At 39.1% G+C, this 15695-nt stretch overlaps 1 protein-coding gene across 1 annotated transcript; it reads left to right on the top strand.

Moving 5' to 3' along the window:
• Positions 1-8925: 8925 nt before the first annotated feature.
• Positions 8926-11333, top strand: LOC120474855 (uncharacterized). Its single transcript, XM_039665461.2, has 2 exons — positions 8926-9275; positions 10052-11333. Exons 1-2 carry the CDS (start codon positions 9077-9079, stop codon positions 11272-11274), a joined length of 1422 nt encoding a protein of 473 aa, XP_039521395.1. The 5' UTR covers positions 8926-9076; the 3' UTR covers positions 11275-11333.
• Positions 11334-15695: the final 4362 nt, after the last annotated feature.

The following is a 15695-nucleotide window of genomic DNA, read 5'->3' as shown; positions in this document are numbered from 1 at the left end:
ATCTTGCAATTGATGTAGATTTGTGGGATGCACATCCAGGACATGAGGCTCCCGTTCCACCACATCCCAAAGATGCTCTATTGGGTTGAGATCTGGTGACTGTGGGGGCCATATTAGTACAGTGAACTCATTGTCATGTTCATGAAAACAATTTGAAATGATTCGAGCTTTGCATTATCCTGCTGGAAGTAGCCATCAGAGGACCTCTAGCATCAACAAGGCATTTTCTCCCACAGGACTGCCGATACTATAAGTTGCACAAAGCAAACCAATGAAGTAATGTTATAGCACTAGCAGTGACGCTATATTGTTTTGATGTGACGTTTCAGCTCATAACTCAATGAAACATGCACGGATTGTGATAAATCGAACACATTAATTGACAGCATTCTCACGATTAAATCGAACACATTAATTGACAACATTCTCACGATTAAAAAGAGCCCAAACACAACATAATCTGTTAATCGTGACTTAAGTTAGACCTCACAAAGTGATGCATACTTGGCTAAAAAACATGTCTCATCTTTCAGGTGTCCTTTACTTACCCCTGGAAGGAAGTGTATCGGTCGCGGGAGTGCTCTCGCATTCAGCATAAGATGGGTCATTGCTTTGACCAATCCCCCCTCCTCCATTTGTTGTTGTAAAACGAAAACGAAACAATTCATGTGTTATACTTTAATTTACCTTGGTCATAGCAATGACCAACCTTATGCTGAATGCGAGCGCGCTCCCGCGACTGGGGATACACTTCCTTTCAGGGGTAAGATCCTTGGCACGACACCTGGATGCAATGTTTTCCAATGTTCCCGAAACCATCTGCTCTTTTTTCAAATGTGGAATAACACAAAATATGTATCATCTTAACGCGTTTAAACCGGTTTAATTTGATTTTATGTTGGTTAAGTTAGTGAAACATTAGGTTTTATACTCGGTCACAATAGTGGCCGGTGGGAAACAACATAGTCAGAATTCATTCAAATTCTTCAATTAGACCTATTGACACAATTCATTCCAAGACATCCAAGGCTTATTGAGGTGAAAAGGTTGTCATGTACAAAGTTACACCCTGGAGGAACTTCTGCTTGTTACTGTACCGTATGGGCTAGACCATGACTACACTTGGGCCCTGTCCTAGTCCATTTTCAGGGAGATGTGTGTTCACTCATTCAGTGAACTGAAGATGGGCCGTACGTTGTGTCATGTGTGGGGCACACAATTCGCTCCATGCACAATATGGCGACCGTTGACGTTCGAAACTTGAGTGTGTGGGCCAGTACTTTCAGTGAATACTTCCGGTATTCTGACAGAGAGCGGGAGACAACAGCGACCGAGTTCCATTTCCACAGAGATTTTTCAGAATGAGTGTTTTTAAAATTCAAAAGAGACGACTTGCCTTTCAGAGGGTGACAGCCTCAACACTTCATTGTTGTGTGCCATTATGTACTGTTTCATCGAGTTACAAAAAAAGCTTTCATGCATTCCCCATTGACGCTGCAGTACGAGCTGAGTGGATGCAGAAGATCCGGAGAGATGACAATCTGACCACAAACACTCATTTCCACATGGACTCATTTCCTGTACTGCCTGCTGGGAAGCCAGCACCTTTGGATTCCTCCAGAAATAGTGAGAGCTCACATGCCACCTGAGTTCGCAGCTTTTTCTGATACACTGGTGGTCCTTGATTGTACAGAGATATTCTGTCAGATGCCATCTTCGCTGCTCCTTCAGAGTGAGGTTTTCTTAACCTACAAATCACACACAACATTCAAGGCCATGATTGGCATGGTACCCCACGGTGCGGTCACCTTTGTGTCTGGACTGTATGCAGGCTCTATGAGTGATCGCGAGATCTTCAAAGCAGTCCGGGATTGTAAAGCTTCTGAAGCCAGGTATGGCGATCATGGTGGACAAAGGGTTTGTTGTGGACAACCTTGCTCCTCATAAGGTGTACCACCTTGCTTTTCTCAGCAACAAACAACAAATGAGTCGAGAGGATGTCAGACAGACACAGTCAATTGCAAGTCTGAGAGTGCATGTGTTGAGGTGCATAAGGAGAGTGAAAGAGAACAAACTGTTCGACAAGGACATGCCACTGTCTATATGCGGGAACATTGATGAATTGTTCAGTGTGGCCTGCTTCCTGGTTAATTATCAGAATGGGCCATTAGTGAAGGCATGGGCAACTCAGCAATGAATCAAAGATCTTACTTCTTAAAAAAATTCTTTGTCTCATTGTCATCATGACATTAGCTTTGTTTTTACTGTCTTGAAATTAAAATAAAAATGCACCAGAGATGTCATTAGAACATGTAGGATTTCATAAGGACAACACTAATTCAATCATACAATATCAACAATCCACATTTTACAATCGGGCTCTCATTGCAACCAGTAAAAAAGGTATGGTCTCAGGTCAATTGTAGGCCTGCATTAGTGACATTAGCTCTAGTTTTATAGAGATTTGTTAATTGTTCAATCGGCGTTGAGATTTCATTGTTCAGGTTTTCGGGTTAAAGATAAACAATAAAAACCTAATACTTAGTTCAGATCTTCCTCAGGCTGTGCCACTCTGCGCTGCCACTCTGTCATCTCGATGGATCCTGCCATGTCGAAAGTGATGTTAAGCGACATTACATGTAGGTGTTGTTGGTGAGTGCACACAAAGGAACATGTGGTTGGGTCCAGCCTGTGACCATCTAACGGCAGGGGTGGTGGAGGTGGTGTGCCTGGGAGCTGGATGAGTACCCTACTCACTGGCACTGGGTGCTGGTATGAAATAGGGCTGCCTTCTTGAACCGTCCCAAATGCTGGATCAACGAGGGGAACATCACCACTTATGGAGAGTGTGGTAATTAGCGGAGCAAGGTCTGCCGTGAAGTCCTGGTATGCCTCGTCGACCTTCAGGACATCTGGGTCTGGCAAGTCCCCCCGGACTGCTTTGTGGCGCTTGCTCCTTCGAAAACAGTTAGGTCATATTTAGGAAAAAAGAAACAATAACTCTGTATTACTTAGTTAATACCTTATTACTTAGTGCTGTAGTGCTAGACAATATGTAAAAAATACTTTAATTTTATATGTCATTTCAATTTTAACGATTAAAAACTTTTTTTTTTTTTGGAAATACGCTAATTTTACAACCCCCCCAGAGTTAAACTGTTGAGTTTTACCGTTTTTGAATCCATTCAGCCGATCTCCGGTTCTGGCGGTACCAATTTTATCATAGCTTAGCATACATCATTGAAGTGCACAAGACCATTAGCATTTCTCCCCAAAAAATTACCAAAGTGTTTCGATATTTTTCCTATTTAAAACTTGACTCTTCTATAGTTACATCGTGCACTAAGACGACAGACGGAAAATGTAAAGTTGCGATTTTCTAGGCTGATATGAATAGGAACTATACTCTAATTTCTGCGTAATAGTCCCGGTCACATTGGAAGCTGGGCACTATTTTCAAGCGTGTGTAAGGGAAATTTTAAACTGAATATTAAGCTAACCATTTTTTGACATTTGACCTCATTTAAACAGCTGAGTATCTGAGACAATGTACTAAGGCATTCTGTACTTCAGATGAATATGTGTATGTGTCAAACACCTGATTGTGTGTATAAATAACAAATATGAGAAATGGAACCAGACAGATGACTAAGTTCGAACCTGACATCTCTGAAGTAATCATTTAAAGAAAGTTGCCTCTACCTAGTAACAGAAGAGGCAGTAAGTGAAGAACCAATCATATTATCTTTCATTGTATCTTATTTTTTATGTATCTTTTCTTTTTGAACATATGCTTGTGTGTTTTATAAGCATAGATGTTTTCTTGTTTTAGACAGAGATGATTTATACAATAGATGTGCATTTTCAGTAAATGTTGTGTCAGGGAAATTGCAAATAGGACAGCCAGGCCAGGTAAAAAGGACATAAGATTCTGCCCGGTGACAATAACTAACTTAGGGTGCGTTAGGCACAAGACAAAGAGCGAGAAATGTGTGATTAAGGGGAATTGAAACTGTGTACGAAGAGGAGGGGGTACATCTTGGAGGGTGATATTTTGTATATAAACTGTAAAATGGGAAGCTCTTTGCCCTTCTCATATCAGACCCTGTCTGTGTGGGAACTGCCTTTCTTGCAAGAAATAAACGTGTACTTATGACTTTCGAGAACTTCATTGTACTTTAATTATTTTTTAAGATCTAGGTACAAAAATTTCCATAACACGCGTCATATTCAAGCGTGTCACATTACGCCTGCTCAAGCACGTCAAAGCGTGTTTCAAGCACGCTTGTTTCAAGCGCGTCAAAACAATTACTTGTAATAAATCTAAGATCTCTACTACAGGAAAACTGACCTAAATGTTATCTAAATAGCTCCTGCTAGCTAGTTAAAGATACCACAATGTGAATGTGTTTTGCTGTCAATTTCAAACTTGCCTTCATAGTTGTCAATAAAACTTGAAAGGTACATCTTGTACCCTTTTTCCCGTTTACTCCGGGGGGGTAGAGCATTCATTTCGGACGAGTCTGTAGACATCTGATATGGTTAGCTTGGGCAGATCTCGGAGACATCTGGTGTAAAACATCGCCATCTTACCGGAAGTACTGACCCACACACTCTGGGATGCGGATGTAGAACGGAAGTAGAGTCTTGCACCGAGCGAATCGGTTCTCATGAACATCTGCCCAAGCCAGATAGTTCACCTCGCCATTCAATAGTCTACCTGGCAAATGGGCTGTTTCACCCTGGTACTCCCTATCTGAGCCATCACTATCACAGTCACTTTCAATTGGGGGTGCGGGTGGGTGAAGGGGGTCTACGTCAAGAAGGTCCAACACATTAAAAGTTTCTGGGATACTGATAACTACACTGAAAATATAAACGCAACACTTTTGTTTTTGCCCCCATTTTTCATGAGCTGAACTCAAAGATTTAAGCCCTTTTCTATGTACACAAAAGGCCTATTTCTCTCAAATATTGTTCACAAATATGTCTAAATCTGTGTTAGTGCACTTCTCCTTTGCCGAGATCATCCATCCCCCTTACAGGTGTGTCATATTCAGTGTAGGATTGCCAATACCAGCTAATACCTGTTTTCAATTGAAGCACTGTGTTATACTACTAGGGCTCGTTCTTCGTACGTCGCTAACTCAGTTAGCTGGATTTGATTGTTGGCGATTTGCCATGATCTTGGATTGTTTGGTTCTTCGATGCTCATCCTGGACTTGCTGTCATAGCAACAGGTCCGTCAGCTTGAACCTGCTCGCGAGCAGGCTTATTTCATGTTAGCAGGATTAGATTGCGACTGATACGGGAAATCCTTTAGCGCAGCGCGGTAGTTTAGCCTGACGGCTCCTGTGACATTGCATGTGCCATACATTGCCAACATCAGAAAAAGAAGAAAAAAAATGTTTAATTAATCCTAAAATAAAAGACAAGACAAATTTGCAAAACTCTATTTGCTTAGAGTTTTATTTCAATAGTTCTTTGTAAAGAAAAGCCAGTTATTCAGTCATCTTTTTAAAAGAGATATATGCAAGGTCAGCAATAGTAGCTACTCTGTGTGAAATAGTGTATTTTACTCTTAAGTTTATTTTGAAGTAACTCTATTTCTAGTGCAATTTTTTCTTATAAGTTCTATTAATCCCCCTGATTTTTTTTCTTTTTCTAAACTCTATTTTCTGTTGAAGACTCATATAACGTTAGGGAACGCATTGCACCCTGTGTCGTTTGTGTCACACACCATCACGACAAGACGTGAAATAATCACGTTGGTCCACTTTGGAAAACGTGTAGATGTCACGGTTTAACCCCCTCAAACGTGAAACTTACACGTCACGTTTGCGTTAACACGTTCGCCACAACGACCTGGTTTATTAAACCGAGAAAATTGAATTTTGTTTTATTGACGATCATTTAGAAATGTTCTAATATTTGAACAATGGAAAAAAAAAAAACATTTATTATTTTCAAGGTGAAAAGGATTCATTTGCCTTGATCCACGCCGAAAAAAACGTCTAAATGTCACGTAATGAAGTAATGAGTAAAACGTCTATTTTTCCGGCATCCCCCAGCTCCTCATTTAAGCAAAGGGTACGCTAAAACAACGTATTACATCAACGTTAAACCACGTTAACCGTGTTAACCATAACCTTTTAAATACGACAATTCACCATGACGTCACAACAATAAAAGACGTTCTTCCGGGTGGCAAAAGCCGAAGCGTCCCTATGGCAACACTAGTAAATTGCATGGAGGGAGACACACCGCCGGCAGAAGCCTAATCTACATTTCAACAGTTGATTCAAGAACAGACGTGGTGCAAATTCAGACATAGTTAACATGATCATTAAAGCTTAGATTCTTTGATCTAGAGACGTGCACTCCCAACACACTAGACCGCGGCGCGGGACTAGATCTGATGGCCGAGTGCGGGCGGTAATGCACTCTGTGTGTGCGGATTGCAGGAGAATAAAACGATTCGCGGGACTCCCGCAAACTAGAAATATCTATGAATAAAGCAAATAAAAACGAATACATTTGTATTCATCTGTTGCAGAAATCAACAAGAACAACTAAAACAAAATAGAAATGACTTACATGGCAGAGTTTCATTTTATAACGTGACTGCAGCGATGAGCGATGTAGCCAATCACAGAGATATGTGTTGATTTATTGAACGCATTGGCCAATCAGAAGCATTTACGATGAAGAAGCATTTACTCACCGCTCAAAAGAAAGTAACATAGAAAGTAATAGAAATAACTAAGTTAGTTGAGAACGTCAGTTATATAACGACCCACGTATTAAAATGGTTGGGTTTAAATCGGGCTCAGGCTCATAATTAGTAGATGACATGCACTTTTGACGACGTCCACTCGCTTTAACCTCCTCACCCACAGGTTCTGCTGGATAGATTTACTTTTTTCTGAAGGAAATCGATAAAAAAAACTACACCTTTTGCTGTATATCTGGTGGCGCAACCCCAAACACAACATATTTTCGCCATAGATTCAACTTTGATCAACAAAAATTGATTTTAACTGTGTAACTGTTCAGTTGACGGCTGGATCTCTTCAGTTAGTCAATGGAAGCCGCTCGCGTTCTGCCACCCGGAAGTATCGCGGTGCCTATTGTTTACAAACATTCTGAAATGCCCTATACTTGACCTAATTCCGTTGCTTAGCAACGGGAAGAAACTCCTGTAACTTCAGTGCCATAGGTTAGCACCTTAGATTAGGAGACAAGCTATGTGTTCGCTGCATTTGTAATGTAATACGTTGTTTTAGCGAGGAGCTGGAGGATGCCGGAAAAATAGACCTTTTACTCATTACTTCATTACGTGACATTTAGACGGGTTTTTTTCGGCGTGGATCAAGGCAAATGAATCCTTTCACCTTGAAAATAATAAATGTTTTTTTTTTTTTGTATTTTAAATAATAGAACATTTCTCAGTGATCGTCAATAAAACAAAATTCCATTTTCTCGGTTTAATGAAAACGTGTAAGTTTCACGTTTGAGGGGGTTAAACCTAGAAATCTAGGTCTGAGATGCCAGGCTAGGTTAAACCGTGACATCTACACGTTTTCCAAAGAGGACCAACGTGATTATTTCACGTCTTTTCGTGATACCGGGTTGGTGTGTGACACAAACGACACATGGTGCAATGCGTTCCCTATATAAATCTTAGAGTATTTATAAAAAATAAAAAAAAAATCAGGGGGAGAAAAAAATGCCCTAGAAATAGAGTTGCTTCAAAATAAACTTCAGAGTAAAATACAGTAGCTACTATTGCTGACCTTGCATAATATCTCTTTTAAAAAGATGACTGAATAACTGTCTTTTCTTTACAAAGAACAATTAAAATAAAACTCTAAGCAAATAGACTTTTGCAAATTTGTCTTGTCTTTTATTTTAGGCTTAATTAAACATTTTTCTTTTTCTGATGTTGGCAGTGTTGTGTAATATGGCACATGCAATGTCAAAGGCCCAATGTCAGGTGCAACCATATTAGTTCAACCCTCAGGCTTTTCAGACCCTGAAATCTTCCCTTTAATTGGCCAAAGCTCATTTCATTGTGTGCCCTTGTCCTAGAGCTGCATTGTAACTGGTCTGGGGTTTGGGTCAGGGAATGGGGTCATAAAACACCTGTCTCCATGCAGGATCCATGTTGTAATCACCTGTATAATGGAAAAAGCATAAGTGTATGTAATACCGTGTGTTTGATATTTATAATTTTCCTTACCATGTTTAAATAATGTTCATAATTGTGAATCTCTTAAAATTCTTGAGTCATGCACAGATCCTGGCCATTTTGCTTTCACACTGATTTGTGATATGGAACATGGTCACACACCATCTAAGAGATTACTCAGTCAACTGCCTTTTAAAAATATTGATATAATATTACTAATCTGGAATATTAAAAATTGTAATAGTAACTTGGCTAAACATTTACACTGTAAGCCCCCTTTCTGTTCACAAAATCCCTTCATTGAGGCCTTGATGGGAACATGTGTGCAGTCTACAGTGTATGCCACAATGAGGGACTGTAAGTCATAATCGGCATGGTCATCATGATTGCATTATCTTCATTAAAATTATAATATACCCTAAGTTGGCAAAAAAACAAACAAACAAACAAACAAACAAAACTATAGCGCTAGATAAACTTTGTGAATGGCACAACAGAAAGCTTATCAAGTTCTCTGCATCTCCAATAGTGTAAGAAGAATGAAGAACGAGCCCCTGGTCACAATTGTGACCGTAAACAAATTTACAAGTCTTAAGAGCAAAATATGCAGGAGTAAAATTCTCAAAGTATATCAGTAATAGACCCTTTAAAGAATGTACAAAATATGATTGTTCTATCTGTAAATTAAGATGTTTTATACTACTTTTTATTTTGTAGTTGTAACCGGTCCTATAGACCATTTCAATCGCTATTTGCGGATGGAAGGAAGTGACGTGTTTGGCCCTCAGACGTTTCCGGTTAGTTAACGCGCACATTCAAAACAACAGACGGGAAGCGTTTTTTTATGGCAATTGATCGATTATTTTCTTACTAATTCGATAAAACATGTCCAAATTTAAATTAGGAGCGTGCTGCTCGGTTGTTGGCTGTTCACTCAGGCCTGGAACTAACTTACTTTCGGAAATTAAAGCTTATAGATTTCCTAAAAACAAAAATCAGCGTGACGCCTGGATTACAGCAGTGAAGAGAGAAGGCTGGATACCAACAAGCAACTCTAGGATATGCAGCACACATTTTATCTCTGGTAAGTAAACATTTGTGTCACTAAATTATTTTTATTTTTATACGTTAATTAGTTAAGTGTGATGAATAATTATTTGAGCTAGCAGTTTGGCTCCATCATTGTTTTCACATGTAACTCGATAGCATGTAATGTCAAATAGCTAACGTTAGCTTTTTGATATTTGTAATTCCGTTTTCTAAATGTTCTGTGGGCTATAACAGAAAAGTAGCCTTAGATTAGTTGTCTAGCTAAATTATCCATTCAGCTGACAGCAGTGTAAAACACTTTACAATAATGTTTTATTGTGTAACATTACCTAACTGCATTATTTTACGAAATATAACGATAAACAACATTTTTAATCACTTATTAAGCTTTTTTAATGTTAATTCCAACTTGCACTAATGGATTCAACAAGAACAGTATGGTTATTTTTTGCATTTCTCATTAACTTGTTAAATTTAAACATTTACTTTTAATCATTTAGCAAACGCTTTTATCCAAAGCGATTTATAAATAAAGAGATCGACAAAAGCAGTCAAATCATCTTAAAGTAATAAACAAATCTGTTTTTAACAATTGTAAATGTATTAGACTTGCTGTAAAATGTTAATTATTTGTTCATGATACCTAAAATATAACCAATACAAGCCCTGTTGTGTTACAGACAGTGTGCAGGGGTCATACGGATAGCTAACTAGCTAGTTTATTGATAATTATATTAAAAATGCTCTTGGTCGTTATATAATATAAATATATAACCTATCCCAATAATGTTTTTCTACTTGTGTCTTTAGGAAAGCCATCAGATGATCCTCTACATCCAGATTACATACCATCAAAGCTTCCTCACAGACCTGATACCTTCAGAAATATGGACCGGTATCAGAGGTCTCTGAGACGGGCGTCACAGGTTTCTGAGATGAGCATTGGAGTTCAGCCTACTGAGGAAGTGCAGGACATGGACATAGATGTAACTCAAGTTAAGTCCTTCAATGATATGTGTGTTGGAACAGATCTCACAATGAGTGATATTGAAGATATGCAGAAACAGAACACATCTTACAAAGAGCAAGTGAGAAGCCTACATAAAAAGGTACAAACTCTCACCAGTGAGCGGAAAAGACGGAAATCTGATGTGGATTTAAACGATGATGGAATCATTCACTTCTACACTGGCCTTCGCTCATGCAAAGTGTTTTTTGCCCTTTTGACATATCTCACCACTGCTTGGAGTCCGAGAACACATAGTCCTCCAACACCTCTCCAGTTTTACTTGGTCTTAATGAAACTGAGACTTGGCCTCACTCATAAAGATCTTGCCTTCAGGTTTCATTGCAGTTGTGCTACAATCTCTGCAATATTTCACGACTGGTTAAACGTGATGACACAGCGTTTCAGCTCTCTAATTCGTTGGCCTTCTAGGGAAGAGATTAAAAAAAATCTTCCTGACTTGTTCAAAACCCCCCCATTCAATTCAGTGAGGTGTATCATAGACTGCAGCGAGATTTTTATTGACCGACCAACATCACTCAGTGCAAGAACAATGACATACTCCAACTATAAGTCCCACAACACCATCAAATTCCTGGTTGGCATCAGTCCAACGGGGTCAATCACATTCCTTTCCAAGTCTTGGGGTGGTAGAGCCAGTGACAAAACAATCACAAAATCATCTGGTTTAATTGATCTTTTGGAAGAGGGAGACATTGTCATGGCTGACAGAGGGTTCAGTTTCCCTGAGTATTTTGCTGCAAAAGGAGTCCAGCTACTCATACCAGCTTCAACCCGTGGAAAGACGCAGCTTTCAGGACAAGAAGTGTCTGTGTCACGTCAAATGTCAAGGTTGAGGATTCACGTGGAAAGAGCTATTGGTCGAATTAAAAAGTACTGCATTCTGAAACAAACACTCCCTGTAAACTTGGTGAAGCGAAGATCAGTAGACACTGTGGCAACTGTGGATAAAATTCTTCTGGTTTGTTCTGCATTATCGAATTTGGACAAGTCATTAATTCAGTAAAAAAAACCACGAGACACTGACAGGTGGTTAAAAACCTTTTATTTTGTTATTGAATGATTGTGTACGTCATTCTGTATATCTATATAGATTTCTATTGGATAAATGTTTGGTCTTAAATTATCATTTTTACAATTATTACATTTACAATTATTAAATTAAATGATCATAATCAACAATTATTAAACATTTGTTTGTTAATGAGAATATTTGTTGTCCTGCAATTGATTGAACGTATTACAATTATTAAAATAACAATTTTAACAAATTACTGGGAAGGTTGTGTATGAATTTACATTTTTTTTGATTATGGTGAACAGACTGAACAAAACCATTGCTCACCAGGGTGCCTTTTTAAGCCTACACATTTCAGGTGAAACACCTTGTGACATACAGAGCACTGTGTGACACATGTTTTAGACCTGCTTTTACACAAACAGGAAGTCTCTGCGATCAGAAATTGTTTCATCAGTTTGTGTGTGCAAATTTCTGTGAGAATGTGCTGTCTGTAGAAGAGGTCCAGTTTTGTTCTAATCTCAGCCCAGTACTCTTCAGAGAAGTCTACTTTCTGAATGTGGCAGTCCTCTGTTGTCCAAATGACAAAGAAAGATGTTTTCAGTTCACACACTGCCATTTGCCCCTGAACTTGTGCATAGTATGCATGGTTCTGTTTAAGCCCAGACAGAAATCTTTGCTCTTGATAGCATCAGTTATGGACATATTTGCATACTTTAAGGGGCATTTTATTTCAAGTGTTGCGCGTGGGCAGCACTTGCAATGGACTATTCCATCTGGGCTGGCTCCTAAATGAGGAAATTTTGGATTTACTACTAACCCAACTTCTTCCACTATCAAGCTGTCATGACAAGTCATCTGGTTTGAAGTAAATGCTTCTCTTGCTAGTTTTTTTCATTATTCTTTCCCCAAGCTAAGGCTGGTACATTTCTGCTGGATGTGTAGCCCATAATTTTTGATGTCACGCTAGCTTGACTTGTCTTGCTTCTTAACACTTCATTAAAGTGGCTAGCTGTGATTCTGCCCTGTCTCTGCTCAAACCACTGTTCACAAGAGGACTGACCTAGTGTGCTTTCTTGTAGGTGCTTACAATTCAGTTCATTAAAGTAAGTAGGGATGGTTTGCATGATTTTATCTAGCTCATTTTGTAGTTCATCATGTGACAATAAACTGTGCTTCTCATCAAAAAGATGTGTAAGGGGCTTTGGCAAGTTTGTTGCATCTACAGTGCTGTCACTCAGAACTGCTACGTGTGATTTCTCACTAGAATCTGCCTCAGCTGTAGTAAGAACATCAACTCTGTCTGTGTTCTCCTGCTCTCCCTCAGATGCAGTGTCTGTATCACTACCTACAGTTATAGTGGTAAACAGTGCACAGTCTGGGATCTCATTCTGAAATCAGAATCACATTAAATCATAGTCAAATTTATTTGTGTAACACATCTCTCAATACAGATAATTAAAAAAAATGTGAATGTACATGTTGATGAAAGTGTAGTTAAATATCTGTATTGCATTTGGTTTACATTATTTGATAACACTTTAGAATATGGTTCCTTCGTTAATAAATACCTACACTGGAACAAATGAGTAACACACAATATTAACAATCTAGTAACTAATCAAAATCATAACTACTTTTCTATGACCTGCTTTGTCCTTAAAAAGTTCCTATTTGACGATTCAATCCATACAAATGCACACACATACACAGTATGTGTATGGAAAATCATGAAATGTGTTCTTGCAGTTTTTAGTTATTTCACAGATATAGTTAGATACATGTATAAATGGTGCATATTTCCATATATGTATTCATTTATGTGACTATATCCATGCAAACCATGTAGGAACATGTGTTTTGCATATTGTCATGAGGTTTCTGAAAATTCCTTACCTTTAATGACTTAAAAAGCATGCTTGGTGAGACCGGTGTGACTACTCTGGGTAAGATAGGCTCCCTACTCTGAATTGCTCTTTGTCTGACAGGCTTGGAAAAGTCTATGTCTGCTACTGGTTTTGGATCAATCTAAAACAAAGTGGGATTATACATTTACAGTGAGTATCTACTTTTATATAAAAGCAGCAACACACATCCCTAATGAAAAATAACTATGGTTATTAACCAAGTAAAAGAAGTCATGTTTTTGTTTCGTTTTTTTTTAATACTAATGCCATGATTAAACTATGGCTAGTGTTGCAAAACTATGGTTATTTTTGTTATTTATGTATATTTTTTGGTTACCATGGTTTAACTACAATAACCCTGTTTTCTATTTGCAGTAAAACCGTATTTCATTTTCATAAGGGATGTGATTAGAATTAGATTTTTAATTTAAATAAATTAGAACAAAAAACACGTTAGTCAGAATTGAATTGCATGTACCTTCTTGTTTATTCGTGACCACATGCAGGTCTCAGATGTTACAGATGGAGCATTCAAACCTTCTCTAACACACTGTTCCACAGCAACCAGGATTGCAGCAACATGGCTACACACTTCACCTAACCTAACCACAAATATTTCCAATCGTATGAAATAATTAATTATGCAATGGGTAATAATAGAATACAACAATTTGTTTACTAAAGGATTAGCAACGTGATTTATTATTTGAATAGACATATTTACCCAGCCATGCAAGTGCAATGCCCGCTAATAACCTCCCCGGTCACCTTAGCAACGAACCACGCAGAGTACGTTTTTGACAATGTCTGACTTGCTCCAACTTCACCAAATACAAGACAAATATCGTCCACATTGTAGGAACAAATGTTTCCGACTTTTCCACTGAGGAAGTAGTTGTAAGCATCTAGGCTACGATATGCCTTAACCGCTTCTCTCGTGTAGACGCACTCGGTCTCCACCAGATAATGGTACACGTCTGGATACGACACTTCAGGTAAATGTTTTACGTTCTGAGTGAATAGTTCTCGCCTCAGCGTCTGATTTAAAGGGTCCGGTAATTCCACGCAATCGCCTATTTTAAGTTTTTTTGAATATCTTAACTGTTCTGGTTTAGCTAGACTTAAAAAGTATGAGCTAGTCATTTTGTTTTGACTGTGCTGTAGTTTAAAAATGGCGACACCGGAAGTGCCTCAGGGCCAGACATGCGCAGTAGCATTCCAACGCGTCTGTTATTGTTTACGCCATTGAAATGGTCTATTCTGACCATAGTACTCTATCTGCGTTGTGTTGTGTGTCAGTAATACTGTTGTCGGATGTGTCATTCACAGTTTCTGTCAACGAGTCAGGATTATTAGCAAAAGATTCGGTCTCTATGGAAGGTACTCGATCAGAACCCCCAATAGCTTCATTTTCACTGGGATTTTGTTCGCAGACACTTCTTCGACTGTCGACTGAATTATCAGATTCCAGAACATCCTCATCCACAAACTTCTGACCTTCAATCTGTTCTTCACCTTCAAGTACCCATGCCCTCGTTCTTTCATCAGAACTTTCCTCTTCCAACGAGTCAGTTAAATCAGACACACAAGACTCGCTCTCCATATTGTCAGCATCAGACTGTATGTCCTTGTCTCGAGGTGGTTCAATGGGTAGGAAGCTGATGTCCAGAATCAGATTTCGATGCACCACTTTGGATTTGCCTTCTTTGTCAATCAGTTTGTATATAATTGTCTGAAGGTTCCGGTCCTTTACAGTATAGACAGTTGGATCCCACTTATCAGCAAGCTTTTTCTTTCCTCTTTCACTCTTGTTTGCAAGGAGCACTCTGTCACCGATTGTTCAAACATGTTCCCTTGACCTTCCGATTGTAACCTTTGGCCTGCTTTTCCTGTTCTTTTACAGTGTGTTTCTGAGCAATGCGAGCTGCTTCATGCAGGTAAGACATGAGGGTTTTTGCATAGCTGCCATGGTCAACGATCACTGGGTCATGCAATACCTGCCCAAACATGACATCAACAGGTAGCTTTGGGATGCGACCAAACATCAACTGGAACGGGGCATAACCAGTGGTTTCATGTATTGTGGCATTATATGCGAATGTCAGAGTCTGTATCTGCTCAGGCCACTTATTTTTCTCCTTGAGAGGCAAAGAACGAAGCATACTGCCCAGGGTCCGATTAAAACGCTCAGTCCCACCGTTTCCCATCGGGTGGTAAGCCGTAGTGTGGGATTTCTCAACACCTGCCAGCTTGAGCAGTTCTGCTATGAGGGTACTTTCAAAGTTGGTCCCTTGATCCGTATGAATGCGTGTTGGAAACCCATAAACGCAAAAGACGTGATCCCACAACTTCTTCGCAATTTGTTTTGCTTTCTGGTTTACACACGGAAAGGCATGGGCCAACTTTGTAAAGTGATCAGTCACAACTAATACGTCCACGGAACGCTGCTTGCTGTCCTCAGCACTCCAAAAATCCAAACACACTAGTTCCATAGGGGCAGAA

This window comes from Pimephales promelas, chromosome 5 (genome assembly GCF_988280905.1).
Source record: "Pimephales promelas chromosome 5, fPimPro1.hap1.1, whole genome shotgun sequence".
Lineage (NCBI taxonomy): Eukaryota > Metazoa > Chordata > Actinopteri > Cypriniformes > Leuciscidae > Pimephales > Pimephales promelas.
The sequence above is the reverse complement of the archived record's forward strand: the minus strand, read 5'-3'. Positions and strand labels throughout refer to the sequence as shown.

Excerpts from the sequence above, each read along its gene's own strand:
- LOC120474855 (XM_039665461.2), top strand. The coding sequence starts at position 9,077 with ATGTCCAAATTTAAATTAGGAGCGTGCTGCTCGGTTGTTGGCTGTTCA. Across the intron at positions 9,276-10,051 it reads CAGCACACATTTTATCTCTG|GAAAGCCATCAGATGATCCT; the intron begins GTAAGTAAACAT and ends TTGTGTCTTTAG.